Genomic DNA, 25,410 nt, shown 5'->3' on the forward strand with positions numbered 1-25,410 from the left:
TCTGGGAGCATCCCTACCTCTCTGAATGATCATTTATTTGCCTGCCTCTTGAGTTGTTTGTAACAAGAGGTTAGGGTCCATTTGTAGCTGAAGTAGAGTGCATTGACATTGTTGTATTTTCCCATCTCTGCATTTATTGTAAATGTAATGGATGACATACCTTTTTTTAGTCCTTGGCTCCACGTAAAAATTGTTGGGATATATTGGAGACAGTTCTGTTACACTGTTACATACCAAGAGGGAGGGAGGGGCCCAAGTGGTTGAGTTAACCTGTGATGTAGTATAATCTTATCCAGTAGGTGGGAATGATTTTTCCTATGAAGACTAGTAGCTTCGAAATGGATTTCTTATATTTGTAATTTTTCATCAACAGTACAGAGGTTTTTCTGGGTTTTTCTTCCACCATATTTTAGAATTACAGTAATAATAGACTTTGTTAAAATATCTCATCCAAGGTTGAAAGATTGGCTAAATCTGTAGAATTTGTGACAAGTATTCATATGGTCATAGGTTTTTTGGATGTCACACAGCAACTCATGTGAATCCTAATGATAGCTGGTTTGTTTGCTATTGTAATTAAATGGGCTCATAATTTTGGGAATTTTGGGAATTTTTAGAATCTGTATTAGTTGTTGTACTACTGTTTTTAAAAGGCTTTTTACCTGGCAAAAAAGTTATGTACACTCACTGTGGATCCTGGCCAAGTTAAATTTCATTTTTGAATGAGCACCTTTTGTGCTGTGTCTCTGCTTGGCTAACACATTGTCACATGGAATGTGAACTGTGAAATTATGATTTTTTAAAATTTTTTCCCTCTTTATGTTTGTAATAGGATATTTGATTTTTTTCTTTCTTTTTCCTAACCTTGGTGATACTTGAAGTACATGAAATCAGTTTTAATGTTTTTTTTTGCCTTGAAGGATAAAGTTTACAGTATAAGTTTACAGTATCTATTAGCCCTAGTAACTATGCATACCCAAAAGCTTTAGACTGTGGAAACCTGCCATTTAATGATAAATGTTATGGGACTTCATTAAAAGATTATGTCCGATTCCAAGAGAAGGGAAAAAAGAGCCACTATATAGTGCCAAGTAGCACAAAATCAAAACAGACAAAAAACCCAGTACAGGGAGGGCTGTTTAACTTCTATGCCAATACAAAAGGACTTGAACCTAGTGTGCAAATTGAGGTTGCAGCACTTGACATATGTTAAGATGCAGGACTCCCTTAAACCACACTCCATGTGCAATATTCTGAGTCAAGTACCTCAGGTTGGCTATCATCCTGGCTCCCTCTATCTCTGACAGTGACGGTAAAATCAGACCAGGGAATGATTTTTCCCATTTGCTGCTGAAACTTAGTCCTTTCTCTCTTATAGTTTGGCAATTTTCTGTAGTCCGGGCTGCAAATGGGTAAAGTACTGAGTTGCTGCTATTGTCCTACAGGCTTGTGGGTCATACATCATTTTAACAGAGCATTGCTGTGATTCAAGAACCTGTTATAGGTTTAGTTTTTACTCAATTTTATGCAATAAGATTTTTAAATTTTATTTTTTATCATTCCTGTACTAATCATTTTTATACAGAATTTAATTCTTGTTTTTTATTTTGGGATTTTGGGGGGGATGGTTTGTTTTTTTGTTTTTCTTTTGACAATTGTTTCATATACCTCATAACTCAGACATATATCCTGGTGTGATTCTGGTGTTGGTCAACACCCTCCTCTCAGGGGGGGATTGTGTAATTATCCTAAAAATCCAAACTTGCCAACATCCTGAAACAAGAGAGCAAATCCTTTTGGAGAAGGTGCTGTAAAGATGCCCAAAGAAGCCACACACCCCATATCAAAAGATACAAAATGAACTTTGGGATATAATGAACTGAACTGAAGGGAGTTGAACATATTTATTCTGAATGTAAACTCTTAGGCCAAAGGGGACTGCCCCCTAATTGGCATTTTGTCAATGTGTCTATCAATCAGTTTTTGTATTTTACTCTCACCTCTAACTATTGTAACTTCCTCTTGGAAAAATGCAATATTGTATGTACTTCTAGCTAGAACACATTTAGAGTAATAAGATAGTTATATTTAAATGATCCATTGGGGAGACAGGTCTCCCAAAGGATCACAGGGGGATTGTGTCAAGGAAGTTCATTCCCTCCCCCTCCTGAGTAGCTTGACCTGTCCATCAAACATTCCTTGACATAACACAGTTGTGCCAGGTTTGCATCCCTCTATGTGCTGTACGACAATAAAAGTCAAGGTTTTGGGCTTGAGAGGAAGAAGCGGGAAGGGAACAGAGAAGAGACTCAGGAACAGAGCAGAGGGGGAAGGGGGAAGGAGTAAGAGACTTGCAGGCTAGGGACCACATGGTCAGGTTACTTATAGGAATGATGAGATTTAAACCGATTGTCTAATAAGCTTTATATCTGGGTAGAAATATTATTTCAATTCTTACACTCTCAATACTTTAAAAAACAAAAAATATAGCAACTTCCTACCTCCATTTCTCCTATTGAGTCTCTGTATTTTATATGTTTTGCATAATCAAGCTAGTTGTGAGCAACCTCATTAAAGCTTAAAATACAGTATTTGTTAGTGTCATGCTGCGAAACAACTGTCTGACCATAGTACTATTATTTTTTAAATGTTTATCTTAGAGAACATTAAAACCAATTATATTGTAATCTATTTTTAAGATAAACTCTGAATACAAATCAAAGTATAACTTTTTCACTTTATTGTCCCTGCATTTTTTCAACATAGCTAATGTGGAAATATGTTTTACATGATCTTACATGTATAACTAATACATTGTTTGCCTTCTCAATAGGTAGGGGAGAGGCTGGAAGAAGAGAGTTTGGAACTAAAATAAAATTTTTAAGAACATTAAAAATAACATTTAAAACAAGATAAAATATTTTTAAAGAAAAATATTAAAACACAACGAATGCATTTGTTCACCAATTCAGGGTGGAAATATACTTAAATATTATTTTAGTATATCCAGAAATAAAATGTCTCATAATTTATCACAAAAGAATCTAAGGATCACAGAATTTGGAAGATGGAAGGGCTTGCAAAGGCTATCTATGGGCCTCAACTCATATATTTGAATGGATTCCCCACATACCTGACAAGTGGCCATCAACATTCTACTTAAAGAATTTAAAGGAAGTAGAACTTGGTACACTTCTTGAGATAACACATTCTACATTTAGACAGTTCTAATTGTTAGGAAATTTCTCCAGATTATAGACAAATAATGCTGAGAAATCAAACTATATCCTGGAAATTAATTAGGTTTAATAACTATAACCTTAGAATTTTTCTCATTTGGTACATCCTAAATGTAATTTACCACCTAAAAACAATTTAATCATTCAACAAGATCTGTCCTTAGAATTGGAGAAACCAAACTTCCAATAAAAATTACACAAAAGTATCAAAGGATGTAATTACTTATTAACAGTGCTACCCCCTTATCCTTCATACTTTCAAATAAGGTGTTCTTCCATAAATTCTGACCAGTAACAAATGTATCTATGGAAATATTAATTTGAAGGGAAGGTATGGTTTTCGCTGAAAAAAGAACTTTAATGATTATATCAAAATTAACAAAACCTAGCAACTTTAAACAAATTAAAGCCCACAAAAGAAACAAGGGGGGGAGGGGTCTTCCTCTTGAATTGTTTGTATTTAGGTTTCATGTTCTAAAGTAGGTTGAAAGCTAAACCTGCCTGTACTACTACTGTATTTCATCTGAACTAATCTCATTGTAGTACTAATAAATTAAACATGAAAGATGAAATAGATATCTAATTAGACTGTGAAACAAAACTATTAGTCAATTCCTATCCCCAAAGAAAACTTAAATGCTAAACCACACTAACTTATTCAAGAGAAATTACTTTTGGGGAGGGGGACAAACTTTTCTTGACTATGCAAAGAAGATGTAAACGTAGATGCTCTAAAAATAGCAATTATTACAAAATCTTAAAATAATTCAATTTTAAGTATGCCAACTAAATTAATCAGTGTATTAATGGCTATGACATCTTTTCTTGAAGATGACATTTTCTTAAACACTCTGTATATTGCCATATGCTTTAATAGCCTGACAATTTCAGAACAACTCACATTTTTATAAATAACATTTTAAGGTTTGCAAAGTGTCCCCCTTACAATAACCCAGTGAGGTACTTCTCTGTCTATATTTTCTTATTAGGCAGGATCAGTGAAATTATACAGTATAATTATTCTTAACTTTACCAAAATTTTACAGAATCATAAACTGGACCTAATAATATAGCACACAAGCACAGTGTAAGATCTTCAATCTAACTTTCTTAAGCTTATAGCTTATAAAATAATATAGTTTTAAAATTTTTGTTTAATTAAAATAACAAATATCTAATAATCATAAGTGTAACTCTATCTATACCAAGAAAAAATTATTGGTCAATTAAGATAAACATCTTAGTAATAAGACAGCTCTGGTTAAATCACCAAGTTACAAGTAGTGAAAAAGATATTCAAATGAGAATAGCATATGAGTTAAAATAAACAAGAAAATTAAAAAGGGCACAAACATATCCTACTATATATTCCATCTGGAATTTTTTTCTTGTCAAAGATACTATAGTGGTTTGCCATTTCCTTCTCCCAACTCATTTTGCAGATGAAGAAACTAAGGCAGTGTCTGAAGCTCTAGATCTGAACTCAGGAAGATGACTATATACACCCAGCACTCTTATACACTGCACCATATAGCTGCTCTGTATGTATCTTGTATATACCTAATTATTGTCTCCTCTACTAGAAGGACAATTAGGTGGTATATTCTCAGTATTCACTGCCAGGGTTTCTATCACCTCTATGCAGCTGACTCCAAAAACTGCTATTTCTAACCCTGACCTCTCTTGTGAATTCTAGACCTCCATTTTCACCTGGATGGCATGGAACTCGTTCAAAACTGAAATTATTCTTTTCCATGAAACTGACCATCCTCTGACTTCATCAACTTCAGTGGCACTACAATTTGCTCAGTTTTTCATTTTGAAACATCAATGTTATTGTCTATTCCCTCTCCTTCACCTCTGTTATAAGTAAATAATAGCTGGTATATTGAAACTCATGCTGTTATAAGTATAAATGATCTATTATTGGCATATCGATAATAGGTATTGAATATTGGATAGCTGGTTAGTAAAGCTGTCAAGGGTTTAACCTTGGAGGTGATGGATGGAAGGCCAGAAGCAGCTTAATTCAACTCTTATTTATTTATTATTTCTAGTAGATGTAGGGAAAAGAATATAGGAGGTAGGAAAACTAGAAGTTAGGAATAGGACAGGAATCTCTTAACCTTATTCTAAAATGTCTAAATAACCACCCCCAAAACTAGCTGCAATCTTTGCAGCCTCTTCTTGTCTACCAAGATAGACCTCCTTAAACTACTTTAAGCTATCTTTAATAATATTTCTTTCTAACTAAAACTATGCTATGAACTCCTAAAGTAATATATAAAATCTTCACAGAGAAACTGATATAGCTCCTCTCTCTCCCAAGTCAAGAGAAGACAAGGCCTCTGACTGCTCCTTCTCTCTCCACTCAAATCCAACTGCCTCTTTCAGTTAGACACAAACAGTTCTCTCTGGCTCCCCCTCAGGTTCTGAGGAGAAAAGCTCTCAGTAAAAACACCTCAGCTTAGTCTGTTTATCTCAAACTCTCAAAGTAATGGTCTAAAAGTCACTAAAAGATCTTACTTTCTCTGAGAGAATGACCCAGCAAACAGTTCCCAAAGAAGTCAGAGAGAGTGGCCCCAGAACTTCACCAAGCTCTCTCTTTTAACCTAGGCCTCTTACAGTGGTTTCTTAAAGGAGACAGCATAAAAATAAGAAACCCTTTCTCTGACCTATACTTCTGCTCTTAATGAAACATAGTAAAATAAATAAAGTCCTTATGATACCTCTCCTTCCTGTTGCCATCCCTTCTCTTTAGTCTATTCCCTCCTTTTCTATCCCTCTACTATCACCTTAATTTAAGACCATATTACCACCTGCCTAGACAAATACATTAACTTCCTAGCAAGTTTTTTCATAACAAAGTAATGTTCTTTCTAATAATAACTTTTATTATTATTCCTATGTTCAAAAACCATAAAGGGGGGGGGGTTCCCTTACTGTCCAGCAAGTAAAATTCAAACTTTTTCTTAGAATTTAAAGCCTTCCATAAATTGATTCAGTTTTAATCAACATTTCCAGAACCTTCCCACCTTGTTCTTTATGCCTACAATGTTTTTCCTTCCCATCTTCACAATGAGTTACTATACAACCTTCAAAACCCATCTTTCATGAAGCTGTCCTTGATCCACTGATATCCATCCAACCTGATCTCCACTAGTGACCTCCCCATTTCCCCTATAGTCCTCACACAGCACTTTGCTTTGCACCGTTAAAATGCATATACCAGGCAATATTGTACATTATTATAGTTATCTAAGTTTGTGTCTTATACCTTAATTTTTCTGCAAGCTCCATGAAGACATCGTATCTAAAATTTGTATTTCCCCAAATACCTAGCATAGCGGCCCTATAAGCACTTAATATCTATTGAAATTGAATAAAAATTCACTGAGGTTGTGGACTTGAATACAGTAAGTGTATCAGAACATTCAGAATTTTCTATAGTATACAGTATCAAGCATAAGCATGGCACTCAAAGCAAACAGTTCAAAAGACATTATATGTGCTATATAAAGCATATGTGCATTCTGAAGTTAAATGCTGATAGAAAGATCAGTACCCAAGCATTTATTAAGTACCTACTATGTTCCAAACACTAAGCTAAGAACTAGGGACATAAAAATAAAAACAAAACAGTTTGCTTACAAGAGTTTACATTTTAATGGGGAAATAAACAGACACGAAGATTCACACAAAATAGATATACGGCAACCTAGGGAGAGAAAGGAGAATATTTGCAGCTACAGCAGACTAGGAAAGGCCAAATGTAAAGATAATTTTTGAGCCAAGTCTTGAAGGAAATGAGAGATTCCAAGAGGCAGAAGTGAGGAGGGAGAGTCTAAAGAGCTGTCATTGAAAAATACTTCATAATATATGTTACATTACTCTGATTTCCCTAAATATCATATTTTACTTCAATTTAATTCATGTCACCTGAAATAATGAGGACCAATGGTTTTAAAATACAATCATCCTGGGGGGCAGCTGGGTAGCTCAGTGGATTGAGAGCCAGTCCTAGAGACAGGAGGTCGTAGGTTCAAATCTGGCCTCAGACACTTCCCAGCTGTGTGACCCTGGGCAAGTCACTTGACCCCCATTGCCTAGCCCTTACCACTCTTCTGCCTTGGAGCCAATACACAGTATTGACTCCAAGAAGGAAGGTAAGGGCTTAAAAAAAAATACAATCATCCTGAAAATAATTGTTGCTTATGGGCCAACATCTTTTAGAGAGGATGAAAAGCTACAGAAATTCCTTGAAGAACCACAAAGGATACTCCAAACTTAAGTCAAAATATACCTAAATACTTGGTAACTTTGGTCCTGAAGCGAATATGGAGAAAATGGAAAAATATATTTTAGAAAATATGATTTAAGATTAAGCAAGGGTTTTTTGGTGAATTGATCCAATCATTCTGGAGGGCAATTTGGAACTATGCCTAAAGGGCGATAAAAGAATGTCTGCCCTTTGATCCAGCCATAGCACTGCTGGGCTTGTACCCCAAAGAGATAATAAGGAAAAAAGACTTGTACAAGAATATTCATAGCTACACTCTTTGTGGTGGCCAAAAATTGGAAAACGAGGGGATGCCCTTCGATTGGGGAATGGCTGAACAAATTGTGGTATATGTTGGTGATGGAATACTATTGTGCTAAAAGGAATAATAAAGTGGAGGAATTCCATGGAGACTGGAACAACCTCCAGGAAGTGATGCAGAGCGAGAGAAGCAGAACCAGGAAAACATTGTACACAGAGACTGATACACTGTGGTACAATCAAAGGTAATGGACTTCTCCATTAGTGGCAATGCAGTGTCCCTGAACAATCTGTAGGGATCTAAAAAACACTATCCACAAGCAGAAGATAAACTGTGGGAGTAAAAACACCGATGAAAAGCAACTGCTTGCTTACAGGGGTTGAGGGGATATGACTTGAGGAGAGACTCTGAATGAACACTCTAATGCAAATACCAACAATATGGAAATGGGTTTGAATCAAGAACACATGTGATACCAAGAATCGGGAGTGGGCTATGGGAGAGGTGGTGGGAGGTTGGGGAGGGAAGAATAGAAAATTATCTTTGTTTCCAATGAATAATGTTTGTAAATGACCAAATAAAAATTTAAAAAAAAAAAGCAAGCGTTTTTTGGCTGCCTATCAACTCATAGTGAACTTGCTTGCTATTCATTAAAATGTCCAGAGCTTTTTCAGATTGCTGTCAAGCCATGCCTCTTCCATCGTTCTAATAAAGTCAATTTCTTGAACTCAAATGTAAGATTTTACACTTTAACAGGGACAAATCCCTATTAAATCTCACTGTATTAGACTCATTCCAGAATTTAAGCCTATCTAAGACCTTTCAGATCATCATTCTGTAGCTTTTTGTCATCTGGAAATTAAGAATATCCTCTAACCCTTTATCCAAATCATCAATAAAATGTTTACTAACATAAACCTAAGCATAGATATCTGAGATACTCCACTTAAAGATTCTTTCCAAACTGGCATGGAACTATAAATTATTACTCTTTGAGATGAGTATTTAAATAGTTATAAATCTAATAGTATTATCTTCTAACCTAAGTCTCTCCATCTTTTCCACAATCAACATTTATCAAGTATTATTATATTACAGGTTCTGTGCTAAGCTCTGGAAACACAAAGATAAAAGTGAAACCTTCCTTTAAAGAGTTTATAATCTAACAGGGAAAACAACACCTACAAAAATACCTATTTCTCAAATATATACAAAAGGAAATTTTGGAATGGATGTCACTAGAAAGAGACACAAAAAGGCTCCATAGAGAAACTGGAGTTTGTGCCAGGTTTTGAGAGAAACCAATGATTCCAAAACATGGAGGTTAAAAGAAGCATTTTAAGTCAATGCAAAGGCATAGAAATGGAATATGGAATAGCATAAGTGAGGAAGAGCAAGGAGACCAATATGTCTAAACTGTATAATGCATGGAGGGAAATAATATCTAATGAGGTGCCAGGTTGGAAAGAGTTTTAAACACCAAAGGAGATTATATTAAATCCTAGAAGAGAATTGAAAGGAACAAGCATCTATTAAGCACTACTTATATGTCAAGTACTGTGCCAAGCATGTTACAAATATTACCTTCATTTGATTTTAGAAGCACTTGGGAGTTACTGGAATTCACTGAGTAGTGGGGAAGAGATGACAAGTCCAGATCTGAGAAGCAAGAAAATCACTGTATAGAGGATAGTGGTACTGGCATTGGTATCTTTACAGAGGACAAACAAGAATGGAAAGAAACTTGAGATAGGAAAAGAAAATAGTAGGTTAATGTAATGATCTAGGTGAGAGATAATGAGTGTCTAAAATAAGGTGGTAGAGGATTAGATAGAGGAGGACACATTGGAAAGATACTACAAAGGTAGAAACAAGATGTGACAACTGACTGGATATGTAGAATAAGAATGACAAGTCAGGAATGACAAGGTTTTGAACCTGGGTGACTGGATAAGTGAATCCTCAATAGTAAAAGGGAAGTGTGGAAGGAAGTGGATTTAAGTGCTAACAATAATGAGTACTGATTTAGATATTCTGAGTCTGAGATGCCTAGGCAGTCAGCTCAAACTGTCCAGAAGGCAATTCATAATTTAAGATTAGATCAACCAAACAAGAGATAGAGTATTCTAAAATGTAAAATGAATAATATATAAATATATAAATGAATAATAAAAAATGATTATATTAAATTAAAAAGCTTTTGTACAAACAAAACTAATCATGAAACAAAAAACTGGGAAGAAATTTTTATAACAAATTTCTCTGATAAAGGTTTCATTTCTCAGATTTATAGAGAGCTAAGTCAAATTTATAAGAATACAAGCCATTCCCCAATTAACAAAGGGTCAATGGATATGGACAAGCAATTTTCAGATGAAGAAATCAAAGCCATCAATAATCATATGAAAAAAATGTTCCAAGTCACTCTTGATTAGGGAAATGCAAATTAAAACAATGTGGTACTACCTCACAACTATCAAAATGACAATATGGCAGTAAAGTGATAAAATGTTGGAGGGGATGTGGCAAAACTGAGACACTAATGCACATTGGTGGAGTTCTGAACTGATCCAACCATTCTGGAGGACAATTTGGAATTATGCCTAAAGGGTTATAAGACTATGCATACTCTTTGGTCCAGTAATACCACTACTAAGTCTGTGGCACAAAGAGATAATAAAAACAAGAAAGGACTTATTTGTACAAAAATGTTTATAGCAGTAGTGGCAAAGATTTGGAAAATGAGCGAATTCCATCAAACAAATTGTGGTATATGTTGGCAATGGAATACTATTGTCCTATAAGAAATGATAAGCAAGATGATTTCAGAAAAAAAGCTGGAAAGATCTGCAGGAACTGATGCAGAGCAAAATAGCAGAACTGGGAGAATATTATACACAATTACAGTAAAATTGCACAATGATCATCTATGAAGACTTGGCTACTCTCTCAGCAATGATCTGGGACAATCCTTAAAAGACAAATCAGAGAATGATATCTACCTCCAGAGAAAGAACTATTGAAGTTCTTTCACATCAGTGAATATATGGTTTTATTCTGGGGCTTTGGTTATGTATGACTGGCTCTTACAACAATGACCAATATGGAAATGTGTTTGGCATGACAATAAAAATATTTTTTTTAAAAGACTCAAGAGAGTCAAAAGCAAGAAGGCTGGATAGAGATTTTTTAGTCAATTTATCAAAAACTTTGCCAAAAGAGCAGCAAGTAGCTCAGTGGATTGAGAGCCAGGCCTAGAGATGGGAGGTCCTAGGTTCAAATCTGACCTCAGACACTTCCCAGCTGTGTGACCCTGGGCAAGTCACTTAACCCCCATTGCCTAGCCCTTACCACTCTTCTGCTTTGGAGCCAATACACAGTATTGATTCCAAGACAGAAGGTAAGGGTTTTATTTAAAAAAAAAAAAACTTTGCCAAAAATCTAAAAAAACTGTATCTACAACATTCCCTTTAGCTACCAATTTAGTAAATGAGAATAGTCTAAAGTTAATGCCACAGTACAATCAATGCTTATATATCTAATCCAAGGAACATGGAGATAATCAAAAAAGGTTAGAAAAAATGTGGATTAGAAAATTGTTATGAATTTATTCTTTAGTCAAGTATAGTTGTACGATAGCCAACAAATATCTGTTGAGCTCATGCTCTCTATAAGCACTATGCAAGAAGCTATAGGAATTACAAAGAAATAAAAAACAAAGCAGTCATCTACATATTAGCTGTTTTGATACATTTCAGTCCATTAACTTGAATCAAAAACAAAATCAAAGCTAAATTTGGAGGAAGATGAGATGGTACTGTATGTAAATGATAACAGCTCCTAACCAACCTTTTTAAGAAACCTGAAGATAGAGTTTCTTAATCTTTTTTTTTGTGTCATGGACCCTTTGACTCATCTAGTAAAACTCATGGACCACTTTCTCAGAACAGTTTCTAAATGCATAAAATAAAATATATAGGATTACAAATGAAACTAATTATCTTGAATACATTTATCTGAGTATTTAAAAAGCAAGTTCACAGACTCCAGATTAAAATCTCACCTGAAATTTTTCTAAATAGCAAATATATTAATAATTTGGATCAAAATTTCCTATAAAAATTTAACTGACATAAAACAGCTGCCACAACAAGGCCAAAATAATCCAGAACTCCAATCCAAATCCAGAATCCAAAATAATTCAGACTCTTAGTCAAACAATATTTTTTTTTTGTTTAGATTACAAGCTCATCTGCAAAATGTAAAGGAAAAAGGTGGGAAAAGAATATAAACAAAATGCCTCCCAAAACAATGAAAGGAAAACTAAGCCTTCAAAAACGATTGGCATTAGAGAGTAGCTTCATCAGATCATGTCAAGAGCACTAAAAGATAAAACTGAAAGGACACCGAATAGGTACAAAATAATTTGCCATCAGTTGTTCATGTTTCAGTCTCATCACTGATACTGGATTCTAATACCTTAATACCAGATTACAGTATAAAGAAGATAAGAATCTGTACAAGTGGCTGAAATCAGACCAAGCACACAAAGGAAAAAAGCCATATAGGTAGCGGCATAAAAAAGAGCAGAATTTATGGAAGAGGATGATCATATGAAAGGTCACAGAAAAGTCCAATGCTCCTCCTATATCTATTGTAGCCAGTGTGTTTTTTGTTGTCTTGTTAAAACTTTTTCTTGGGAAATTTCTTTACAGGTCATGCTCTATAACAAGTGACTGTTACTGGGCAGTTAAAATTTTATATTTATAAAATTTTATATATAAATATATATTATAAAATATATATAATATTTATATATAAAATTTTATATATATAAATATTTTTAAAGGGGGTGGGGGAGTTCTTTAAAAAAGAAAATTAGATAGTTCTTATAAGCTTTAAAAAATTACCACTTTCCCAACTTTTTAAAGGCAACCAAGAATCACAAAGATATTCAACTTTAATGAATCTTGAACTTACAGAATGATGAAATTTACAAAACTGCAATATATTATAAAAAGTTAGGTTCTAGTACTGAATCTGCCACTGACTAGTTCTGTGATCTTTGGGAAGATGCAGTTTCCCAGAATCTGTTTATCTGGAGGATTACACTCTAAAAGGTGACCTCTAAGATCCCTCTGTTAATTATTGTGAATCTCTTAAGCATCAATTTTTAAACTGATATAAATAGTATTCAAAATTCGTGAGAAAAATAGAAATAAAAACTTAATTACAAAAGAAAAACCCAAAAATGTTACAATTCATGTTCTGTTCATTAAAAAAAAAAATTTCCTCCATTTAACATATAATCAGCCAACTTATTTAGGTAATATAATAGCTAATATAATAGCTACCATTTATATGGTTAATAATGAGCCTTACAAATATTATTTAATTTGATCCAACAATACTGGGAGGTGGGATTACTGTTATTCCCATTTGACAGATGAAGAAACTGAAGCAAACAAAATTTAAATGACTTGCCCAGGGAGCAGCTGGGTGGGTTAGTAGATTGCAAGCCAGGCCTATAGACCAGGAGGTCCTGGGTTCAAATGTGACCTGGGATACTTCCTAGCCATGTGAGTGGTAAGGCCCTTACCACTCTTCTGCCTTGGAACCAATGCACCATATTGATTCTATGACACAAGGTAAGGATTTTTTAATAATTAAATTTAAATAAATTAATGACTTGCCCAGAGTCACCTAGTTACCAAGTGTCTGAGGCAAAATTTCAGATCATGACTTTCTTACTCCAGGCCTAGTACTTTACCCCTGTACCTCTTCTATCTGCTTAACCAAAAATATATATATTATGCCAAGAAAATTTACATTTAAATTATCTAGTTTGAGGACTTTTTCAGTTTATATTAAAAGTATATTCCTAGCCATTCCCTAACTGACAAACGGTCAAAGGATATGAACAAGCAGTTTTCAGATGAAGAAATCAAAGCTAAAATCAAAGCCATCATGTGAAAAAATGTCCTAAATCACTCTTGATTAGAAAAATGCAAATTAAAATAACTGAAATACCACCTCACACCTATCGTATTGGCCAATTTGACAGTAAAGAAAAATGGCAAATGTTGGAGGGGATGTGGCAAAACTGGGTTACTAATGTACTACTGATAGGGTTGTGAATGATCCAACCATTCTGGAGGGCAATTTGGAACTATGCCCAAAGGGCTATAAAACTGTATAAAACTTTGATCCTATACTTCCATTACTAGGTCTTATCTCAAAGAATCCAAAAAAGGAGGAAAGGACTTACTTGTACAAAAATATTTATAACATCTTTTTTTTGTAGAAGCAAAGAATTAGAAATTGAGGGGATGCTCATCAATTGGGGAATGGCTGAACAAACTGTGATATATGACAGTGATGGAATATTATTGTGTTATAAGAAATGATAAGCAGAATGACTTCCAGAAAAGATGTTAAGACTTGCATGAACTGATGCAGTGAAATAAGCAGAACCAGGAGAACATTTTACACAGTAACATCAATTTTATACAATGATCAACTGTGACACTTAGTTATTCTCAGCAACATAATGATCCAAGACAATTCTGAAGGACTTCTTACAAAGAATGCTATCCACTTCCAGAGAAAGAACTGTTGGAGTAGGAATGTAGATCAAAGCATACTATTTTTCACTCTAGTTTATTTGTGTTTTTATTTTTATTTTGATTTGACATGAGTATTCTCTTACCACAAATGACCAATATGGAAGTAAGTTTTGCATGATAATACATACATAACCCAGATCAAACTACTTACCATCTCCAAGCAAGGGAGAGAAGAGGAAGACAATTTAGATCTTATGATTTCAGAAAACATATTGAAAATTGTTATTACATGTAATTTGGAAAATAAAACCAAAAATAAATTTAAAATAAAAAATATATTACTATACTCTATCACATTATTTAAAAAACTTATTTCATTCCACTAAGTGGCATTACAGTGAAGTTTTCAATAAAGCCTTCATATTTAGGAATAGGGGATGCTAAAAAGGATAAGTATAAAAGGACTTTTTTGTATTCAAAAGTACCAATCTAAAATCAAGAGTAAATGCAAATTAAAACAAAGCTCAGTTTTTATCTCACAAATTGGCAAAAATGACAAATGGAAATGGTCAATTTTGGCAAGACCATGGGTAAGGAGAGGCAAACTAATTATTTTCTTGGACTGGTTGTAAACTGATATAACCTTTCTAGAAAATAATTTGGAATTACATAAAAAAGATTAAACAGGTTAGTGGTCCAAGTGCCCCAATACTCAGCACATATGCCCTAAGAAGGTCAAAGGTGAAAGGAAAGGTCTCATATATAACAAAATGCTCATAGGAGCAATTTTTTATGGTAGAAAAGAACTAGAAAGTAACTGTCTACTTCCAATTGGAGAACGCCTGAACAAACTGTGATATTTACATATATAGAATTCAGAGAAACTCGGGAAACTTGTTGAAACCTTTAACTCTGACACTGAGATGCTGGGTTCTGACTGAGCTTTTCACCTTCTTTGCCTAGAACCAGGCTTCTTCCAGCTATTTTCCAAAACATATGGATGCCCCCAGTAACAACTTCCTCTGCTTTTCAGATCCCTTTTATGTGCTGTCTTCTCCTATTTAAATGTAGGTTTCTTAAGCGCTCGGATGGTCTAGTTTGCTTGTTTTGATATCCCCAACACTTAGCACAGTGCTTGACAAGTTCATTCAGAGTTGTATGAACTATGCAGAGTGAAGTAAGCAGAATCAGAACAATAGAATGGAACCTCATTTTCTAGAACTCATACTCAAATTCAGGTATGCTCTATTGACAATTGAAAAATTAAGACAGAAAAATATGTAAAGTAAAAAATTTTAATTACACAGTGAATCTGTGCCATTTCTTGAAGCAGATAATTCAATCACACTCATTCTTACTGAGAAGGATTAGTGAGTCATTACATTGTTTTGTGCCAAACATTAGCTCCATCAGTCTTTTGTCAAGAGTTCTCAATTCTCACTTGTAACAAGTCATATCCTTGTCAGAGCAGTGTTTCTCTGTTTCATTAAGACTACTTATGGCCCCATAAAAACAAGTAGCAATGCTGGTAACTCTGATAATAAGCCTAAGTCTAGGCATTTAGTATAAGAAATATTATTAAATAATGGGGTTTATTATTAAGTGTGATTTTCAACTTACAGTATTAGAATGTTTTGATTGATACAATTGGGTCTTACTGTATGAATAATGGCATAATAATGTAAATAAAAACAAAACTAAATGGTAGTTGAATTCAAGATTAATTGTAATGGTCCCCAGAGAACAGATGGTGATATTCCTGCCTCAGAAGAGACATGAAGGACTACAAAAACAATCTTGTATACACTGTCACTCTATCTTCTGATGGTTTTGCATAACTGCTTTTCTTTGTAAGAGTGGTATTCAATGGAGGGAAAGATCACACAGAAAATTACTAATATAAAACACAAAGGCATAGATAAAACTTTAATAACAACAAAAAGTAGTATGACTTATAAGAGAAACCTTGGAGGCTTTCCCAGTAAGGGCAAGGGTAAAGCAAAAATATCTACTATTTTCATTATTATTTGACCTTTTACTGTATGTTTCAATTTTGATTTCTTCATGTAGGAAATTGTCAAAAAAAAAAATCCATCCACTAATGCAGATCAACCCCTGCTGTGAAACATAGTCTTAGCAAGTTACGAAGGACACTGAAAAGTTTTACTGACTAGCCCAGAAATACAAAACCAGTATGTTTTATTAACAAGACAAAAGGCATTTTAAGAAAACCTTTAGTAACTTAGTAAACATGTTACTCTCCAAAATTTTCTTCAGATACAATGATATACCAATCAAATTACCTAAGCGATGCTTTAGAGAATTAGAAGAACCAATGAAAAAAAGTCATTTGAAAGAATAAAAGATCAAAAATATTAAGGGACATAATGAAAAGCAGAAGAATTTGCTCTAGTCATATCTCAAATAATATTTAAAAGCATTAATTATTAAAAATATATCTGGGTTTGTACCCCAAAGAGATAATAAGGAAAAAGACATGTACAAAAATATTCATAGCTACGCTCTTTGTGGTGGCAAAAAATTGGAAAATGAGAGGATGTCCTTCAATTGGGGAATGGCTGAATAAATTGTGGTATATGTTGGTGATGGAATACTATTGTGCTCAAAGGAATAATAAAGTGGAGGAATTCCATGGGGACTGGAACAAGCTCCAGGAAGTGATGCAGAGCGAAAGGAGCAGGACCAGGAAAACATTGTACACAGACACTGATACACTGTGGTACAATCAAATGTAATGGACTTCTCCATTAGTGGCGGTGTAATGTCCCTGAACAACTCGGAGGAACCTACAAGAAAAACCACTATCCACATCCAGAGGAAACACTGTGGGAGTAAAAACACCAAAGAAAAAAAACTGCTTGAATACATGGGTTGAAGGCATATTGTTGGGGATATAGACTCTAAATGAACATCCTAGTGTAAACAAGAACATGGAAATGGGTTCTGATCAAGGACACATGTAATACCCAATGAAATTGCGTGTTGGCTGCGGGAAGAGTGGGTGGAGGGGAAGGAGGGAAATAATGTGATTATTTTAAGCAAGGAATTATGTTCTAAATTGACTAAATAAACTTATTCAAATGGAAAAAAATATATATATATATATATATGATACTAGAGTTTTATAAAAAGCAAATCTATACCATATGTTAGTGTGCCAGAAATACAAAAACAAAACGAAAAATAATCTTTGCCTTCAGGGTGCTTATATTCCATTGGAGAATACCACAAGTAAACAGGTACGTGCACACATGATCATTTGAGAAGGAATCAACAAGTACTAACAACCAAAGGAAGCTGGCAAGTCTTACACTAAAAGATGCCACTTGAAACTAAACTTTGAAGGAAGCTAGGGATTCTCTGAGGCAGAAGTGAAGAACAAATGCATTTCAGGCATGAAGCCTATTTAAAAAGATATAGAGGCTGAAGATGGAATGTTGTGTGTGAGGAACAGCAAGTAGGCCAATGGTTGGAACACAAAGCATATAAAACAGAGAACCGTGTAAGAAGCATAGAAAGGTAGACTAGAATCAGACTGAGAATATAGCAAGCTGTGAAATCTTTATTTTATCCTCAGGCAATAGGGAGTCATTGAAATTTCTTGATGGGGAGAGAATAAAACAAGTCAAACTTGTGCTTGAGGAACATTATCTTGGCAGCTATGTGGAGGGCTGACTGGAGAGGAGGGAGAGACTGGAAGACATGAACCCAATTAAGATCCTATTCCTATACTCCCAGCAAAAGGTGAAAGCCTTAGTTAAGGTAAATGATTAGATGAATGAAAATATTGAGATACAAAAGATGTTGGAGAGATAAAAATCAATTAAGACTTAGCAAATGACTGGATATGGGTGGCAAGGGATATGAGGAATCAAGAATTATTCTTATTGTGAATCTGGGTGACTAGAGTAATAATAAAGTAGATAAGCAAGACCTAGAAATAACTATGCCAACGAAACCTAGTATTCTATAACCTCAAGAACTGGTATTTTGGAGGAAATTAGTCCTTATTTTATAAGAATTGCTGAAAAAAACTAGGTAATATTTTGGTGAAAATGCTTTAAATCAATACTTTATATCTTATAGCATACATCCCTCAAATCTATCATCTAAATATAAAAAGCTACAACAGAAAAATCTTTTTCTTTTCTCCCACAATGGGAGATGGGGCAAAAAAAAAAAATACAGATGGGGCAAAAAAAAGCAACCAGAAAAGGAATAGCAGAGATCATAAATGGACAAAATAATTTTCATTATAGAACATTTTAAAACTTTGCACAAATAAAATCAATTTAATGAAAAGATAGATGGAGAAAAAATGTCCTATCAAATATCTCTAAGAGTATGACATACAAAATCAACAGGGAATTGATATTAATTTTTAAGAATAAAGGCCATTCCCCAATACACAAATACTAGATGAATAGCTTTCAAAAGTAATACAAACTATTAATAACCACTTTAAAATGTCCAACATAACTAATAAATCAAGAAATGCCAATTAAAACAACACTGAGATACTACCATAACCTTACAATGTTTGCAAAGTTGTCAGAAGAAAAAAAACTCATTTTTGAAAGCTTGTACACAAGCATACCAACTCACTGCTCCCAGAACAATTTATTCATTTAACCGCTTTGGAAAATTATTTAGAATTACATAAGAGTTACCAAATTGTTCAAACACTTTGAATAAGTGATTACAGAGGTTAGTGACATCAAGAAAAAAACTTCTATATATAAAAAATTGTTCCAAACAAACAGCATTATTTGTGATAATAAAAACCGGATTCTAAATGTGTTCAATTTGGGAATAATTGAGCATATTATACACATAAATATTGCGCCATTAAGTAAGGAATGCAAAATATGAAGAAAATAAGGGAACATCTATGTGAAATGCTATTAATTGAAAAAAAGCAGAAAAAACATGCATTTAGGCAAAAATGTAAATAAAAACACACACAAAAAAAACTGGTCAAATACAATTGTCAGTGTTATAGTACCAGAGTATCAAAGTTAAATTATACATTTCTTCTTTCTGTTAATTATTGATATTCTTGCCAGGTTTATGTGATTTTATTTTTGGTGGGAGGAGAAAGAAGAAAGTACTTTCTAAAGGGGTTTGCTGGGGTGATTTTTTTTTTTTGAGAAGAATCTGTTGTGTCACAACAAAATGTATTGGGGCAGCTAAGTAGCAGAGGGGATAGAGTCAGGCTTGACAGGAGTTAGGAGGACCTGAGTTCAAATCTAGCCACAGACACTGCCTAGCTGGGTGACCCTGAGGAAATCATTTAACCCCAATTGTCTAGTCTTTATAGCTGTTCTGGATTCTAAGACAGAAGATACAGGTTATTTTTTTAATGTATTAATAATACATTTTAAAATAAAATAAGAACAAAAAATTGTTATATTGAAACTCAAGTACTATATAACCTAACTACCAAATACTAAAAATATTGGTGGTACATGTAAAAATAAAGCCAAATTTGTTTTCTTGCATTCCTAAAAAAAAAAATTCACGAACCTTAAAAATTATTTATGAGTTCCAAATAATAACACAAAAGAACCCCCAAATATTCCTACACCTGAGCTTGTGTAAAAATTAGAATTTTAAAAATGAAATACGTTCTTTTTAACATGTACATTCTAAAATTTACTCAGGAATTTTAAGAACAATTTCTTTCTGTGTTTTTGAGATTTGAAGAACAAACTTATTGTTCTAATGGGAATATGTCCCAATAAAAAGGCATATAATTTTAATTTTATTGGATTTTGAAGTCTAATTTTACATTAATAGTGTTTGTCTACTCAGTAATATTATTAAAATTAGTAAAAAAGCCCAATCTTTTCTTGGTTGTCAAATGAATCCCAAGTCTCATAAGTAAGTCAGTAAGTAAGATATTCTTGTGCATAAAACATTATGAACACACCAAAAAAAGTAATTTCTCAAGACTAAATAAAATGTAGACTTATAATCAACAGGTCAAGAATATATGAAAATAACACTTTATAATATCACTAGGAATTTATAAACTTCTTTTCCTAAAATTGGAAAAATAAAAAATCTCACAAGAAATTCAATGGTGGAAATCATCACCAAAAAATGTGGAAGGAAATTTATTTAAATAAAAGATTTTTTTTAATAAAATGAGGATATACAATGATACAAGTAAAACCCATTGGAATTGCTCCTTGGTTACAGGAGGGGGGAGTGGGGAAGGGAGGAAGGGAGGGAAAGAACATGAATCATGTAACCATGTAAAAATATTCTAAATTAATCAAATAAATTAATTAATTTAAAATGAGGATATATCCCCAGATGGAGTTGCTTTAAAAAAATCACACATCACCATGTGAAGTAAAAGTAATGTAGATATCCTTGTGGGAGGGGAAAAATATATTCCCATCAGTTTTATAAGAAATTCTTATCAAGTATAGGCAAGAGTTAAGCCCCAACTCATTTTATTACTGAAAAGAAATTTTTAAAAGTTAAACATGGAGCTTGACATTCTTTTCTAATCAAAAGAAAAGGAAATGAAATCTAAAAAGAAACTGGATTTTCCAAATAGAGTGGAGGATGTAGAAAAAAAGGAAAGAATGGAAAGGGTAGAAAAGAAAAGAGGGGGAAAGAAAGATTTCATATAGAAGTAAAAGCTTCTATACTAAGGAGTTTGTCAAATGCATAAACCATGACACATGACCCTATTTATGATTTTATCTTTGTGCCTAAGAATATAACAGCAGCCACAAATTCTAAATTTCTATTAAAATTGTATGCAACTTCTAAGTTAGAAAAACTAAATACAATTTTAATGGTTGAACTCACATTCTTACTTTTTATATAGAAAGAATTTTATAAACACAAATTAATGTAAATGAACTTTTAAGGAATATGAAACAAAATCCAACAGGCTAGGTCAGTTTAAAATTACCTAAAAGCAATTCTTTTTATATGAGCTGTGGAACAATGAAAATATTCCAAGATACTTATGTCTTCAAAAATCAGGTTGCCAGTGATAAAATTATTGAATCTATGAAAGTTACCCTGAACTTCCTGGATATGACTTTATAGTTTTCAACAAATTTTTATTCTTACCCCTTTTCTCAGACTTTCAATTAAAGACTTGCTAACATGAAGATAAAAAGTAAACAATTAAGCTACCTAAAACTCAGCAATTGAGTTAGGATGACAGGAATGTCCCCAACATGTTTCCCCCTTCTAAAACAGTATTTCTGTGGCAGAAGAAATTGGTGAAATGGTTCATTATCTTCCTATCCCATTTCCTGTGTCATCTCATGTGTAAAATGAGGGGTTTGGACTTGTTCAAGTTCCATTCCGATGAAGAATCAATAAATCTGTGACCAACTTTAAGAAAAGAAAAATCCTAAGTGAAATTATCAACAAGGAATTCTTTATTCTCATTGAAAAATGAAAAGGTTCAATACAAATGAACTACTTTTTTTAATGCTTCATTTCCCAGTGTGCTAAAAACAAAAATTCAAAAACTATGATTTAAATACAACTTAAGGTGCCTCCTATGTGAAGCAAGGATAGACCTGTGCTACCAAAAGTTCTCCAGGCCACTCCTCTTTTCCTTTTACCTACAGAATTCAAAATGAGAAAAGTAAGTGAATCAAATCTTGATTATGCCACTGACTGACAGAGCCCTAGGCAAGTTATAAAAATCACACTACTAAGGCTGAGAATCCTTGGAGATCATCTAGTCCAATCACTTCGTTTTACAGATGAAGAAACCAAAGCCTGGAGAGGTGAAGTGCCTTGCCCAAGGTCACACAGCTAGTGAGGAGCAAAGCTGACTCCCTAGTTTTCTTCCCCTACAGACACCAATCTCACCCTCCCCAAAAACCATTCCTCACCTTCCTAAACAATAAGCAATAGATCTTTTTGCTAACTTTTGTATAAAACATATGGCATATCATTCACAGAGAAAGGAGCAAATAGAGGGTCTCTGAAGACATAAAATACCATTTATCTCTAACCATGACATCACACCTAGGCCACAGAAATCAATCTTCTCAAATCCAGTGTCATGACAATTCAGGATGAATACAAAAGCCATATTTTACATACTGTCTAAAAAAACAAACCATAAAAAACTATAGATATTAATAGCTTACAGTTGAAATCTTAAACTTCTTTTTAATATTTAACTTAGCCAAATACATATATAACCCAATGGAACTGCTTGTCAACTCCAATTGGGAAGAGGGGAGGGAGACAACATGAACCATGTAACCTTAGAAAATATGTGTAAATATAATACTGGAATAATTTTAAGTTAATAATAATAATATTATATATACAATATATAATATATATAAAAATAAAATAATAATAATTTTTAAGTTAACTTATCTAAAAAGAATTTTAAACTACAATTTACTTCTAGTTTTGTATACACGTTTTTCCTGGAAATTTTCCCTCAGACACTTTAGTTCTGTAATATCTTTTGTCAACAAATCTTAAGTACTGACTTTGAATATTAAAAAAATTCATTCTTCTCATCTTAAAGTGGTAAAGGGAAAATTATCCTGTGTGCTGGATGTAAATAAAACTATCATCCATCCTAAAAAGCGTCCTGTTTTACTCCAGGCAACCAGGACGACAGCTAATGGACAAAGTACTAAACTACATCTGTCCTGCAAATATGATTTCATTTCTCATTAAAAGGGTCGGTTAAGTGGCAGGCCACAAAACGAAGATGCAACTTTTTATCTAATTAAAACGCATCTTAGCAGATATTTAACTTGTAAGTGTGTAGCAGTGAAGCTTACATTTCCTTGCCCAACTTTAGCAACCTTTATTTATAAAGGTACATTCAGGCCCCATTTTGCTCAGCATTTAATCCGGCTGCCATCGCTAGGAGATAACGTGGTTGTCTCTTTATCTGAAGTTTGACACTCCCAGAAGAAGATGGGGGCGGGGGGGGGGGGGGGGAGCCAGGGCAAGGGACACGCAGGACCCGTAAGTAGCCCTAACTTTGGGGAAGGGACCGCCTCGCCCGCTGGGAGCAGCTTCACGGTTTGGGCTCTTACCTTGAACACTTTCCCAAAGGCTCCGTCCCCCAATTCACCTATAATTTCCCAAAAGTCCTCGGGGTTCAAGTCTCTCTTCACATGCTCGTATTGCTTCTTCTTCTTGTCGCTGCCCAATTTGAAGATCTTACGGAAATTGAAAAAGGACATTTTTCCTGCCGGCCGAAGCTCCCTCCAGTTACAGCATAAAAACCACACTAAAAAGCTGAAGTTTCTCTCCCTTTCTCTAGCTTCCTCGGTCTAGGTTTCGAACGCAAGCTGGCGGTCGGGCAGGAGGCGGGATCGGGGTCCCTCCGGCTCCCCACTGCTACTCCACGCAGCCTGGCCAAGCAGGGTTGGGCTGTCCGCGCCCCCGGGGAGGAGCGACCCAACACTTCCAAGGTCCCGGTCCCCACCAGGGGGAGGCTGGGGGAGGCGGCGCTCTGTACCCTACGAGTGCCGGTTAACGCGCCTCCCAGGCGGGCGGGGAGGCGGCCGGGCCGCCCGCGGCCGTCCTGAAGAGAGGAAGCGGAGGAGGGCTCCCCGACTCCAGAACAGGGCCCCCGCGTCCCCCACCCCAGGTCCCGGAGGAGCCCGGAGTCCGGAGCCCGCCGGGGACCGGGGGATGGGTCGAGGTGTGAGCTGTCCCGGCTACCCGACCACAGGCCCGCGTCACGCTGAGCCCCGGGAGCGGGCGGCCAGCGGAGGATGGCTTCCCAGGCGATGCGGGGGCGAGTCGCTGGCCTCCGCCGCCCTGGCCCAGTATCCTGCCCTCTGGGCCCCCGAGGCGCCACTCCCGCAGCGCGGGACTCGCGCTTTCCCTGGTCGCCTGCAGAATCTCCCAAGGGGCGCTCCCGCTGCGACCGCCTCGGTGTCTCCGGAGCCTCGGCCTGGAGCGCGCGCTCGCGCCCTCGCACACGGCGGCGTGCCCCAGCTGGTCTCGCGCACGCGCGCTCCGGCCGCGCGAGCTCACGCTGCCGTTGGGGGAAAGCAGTTGGAGACGGTTGCTGTGGGGACTTTGCGGTGTACGCGTCTTCTGTTCGTTTCCCTTAGCCTGAGCCTGGGGGGTTGGCATGGAGGGATCGATTAGAGCCCTATTACGGTGATTTGATTAGTGACTTATGAACGTGGAGGGCACCCACCACAAATATTATGTCTCTGATCTCCACCCCACCCTTCCAGAAATCCCTGGCTCAATATGGTCCAAGTTGCCTCATCACCTCATCTCAGAGTCTGTAAGGATTTGTCATCGACCCTGCAAATCATGGCAACCCAGATTAGGGTCTGAGGGCATTTTTGCACATTTAGAGACTTTTCTTGGGTCACCTCCTGAAGATAAAGGGAAGAACCGCTGGCTAACTGTTCAAATGACGTCCCTTGTCTCATGAAGAAAGTCGCTGCAGTGAGGGACTGAGAAAGGTCTTTCTCTTAACCACTTCCCCAAATTTTATCCCAACCCTTATTTCCTCATATTTTTAATCAAGTATTAAGTACCTGCTACGTTCCAGCGTCTCTGTTAGGTGCTAAGGATGCAAGTACAAAGGGTGAACAATTTCCGACTTGAAATAAGCTTACATTCTAATGAAAAAGACAGCAAGTACATATGAAATATAGACAACAAAAACATAAAGAGAATAAACCCGGAGTAAATACAACGTAGTTGAAGAAAGAGGCCAGGAGCAGCAGAAGCAATTAGGAAAGGTTACAAGTAGAAAGAAATGCTTAAACTGTCCCTTGAAGAAGGAAAGGGATTCTAGGAAACGGGTCTAAGGAGAAAGTGCAGAGCATTCTCCTAGAGATGTCAAGTGCAAAGTCATTGAAAAGGGGAAATGGTGTGTTGGAGTCTCGAGAGAGGAACAAAGAGATGGTCAATTGGGCTACCCCATAGAGTCTACAGAGCAAGAAAGCTGGAGAGAGAGAGAGAGAGGTTAGGGTAAGGGTCTGAAGAGCTTTAAAAGCGAAAGAGTTTATTTTTCCCCCCAGTGACAATATAAAACTACTGGAG

General features: G+C 35.5%; 1 protein-coding gene across 2 annotated transcripts in view; it reads right to left on the reverse strand.

The window, feature by feature from the left end:
- The window catches only part of SLK (STE20 like kinase), a 71,938-nt gene extending 47,581 nt beyond the window's left edge, over positions 1-24,357 (reverse strand). For both annotated transcript variants that reach the window (XM_007479076.3, XM_056804423.1), the window contains exon 1: positions 23,427-24,357. In XM_007479076.3, coding sequence (XP_007479138.1) covers positions 23,427-23,576 — 150 coding nt within the window. In that variant the 5' untranslated portion in view covers positions 23,577-24,357. The remainder of the gene's footprint in view (positions 1-23,426) is intronic.
- Between the last annotated feature and the right edge of the window lie 1,053 nt (positions 24,358-25,410).

The sequence above is a fragment of the Monodelphis domestica genome, chromosome 1 (assembly GCF_027887165.1).
Source record: "Monodelphis domestica isolate mMonDom1 chromosome 1, mMonDom1.pri, whole genome shotgun sequence".
Classification (NCBI taxonomy): Eukaryota; Metazoa; Chordata; class Mammalia; order Didelphimorphia; family Didelphidae; genus Monodelphis; species Monodelphis domestica.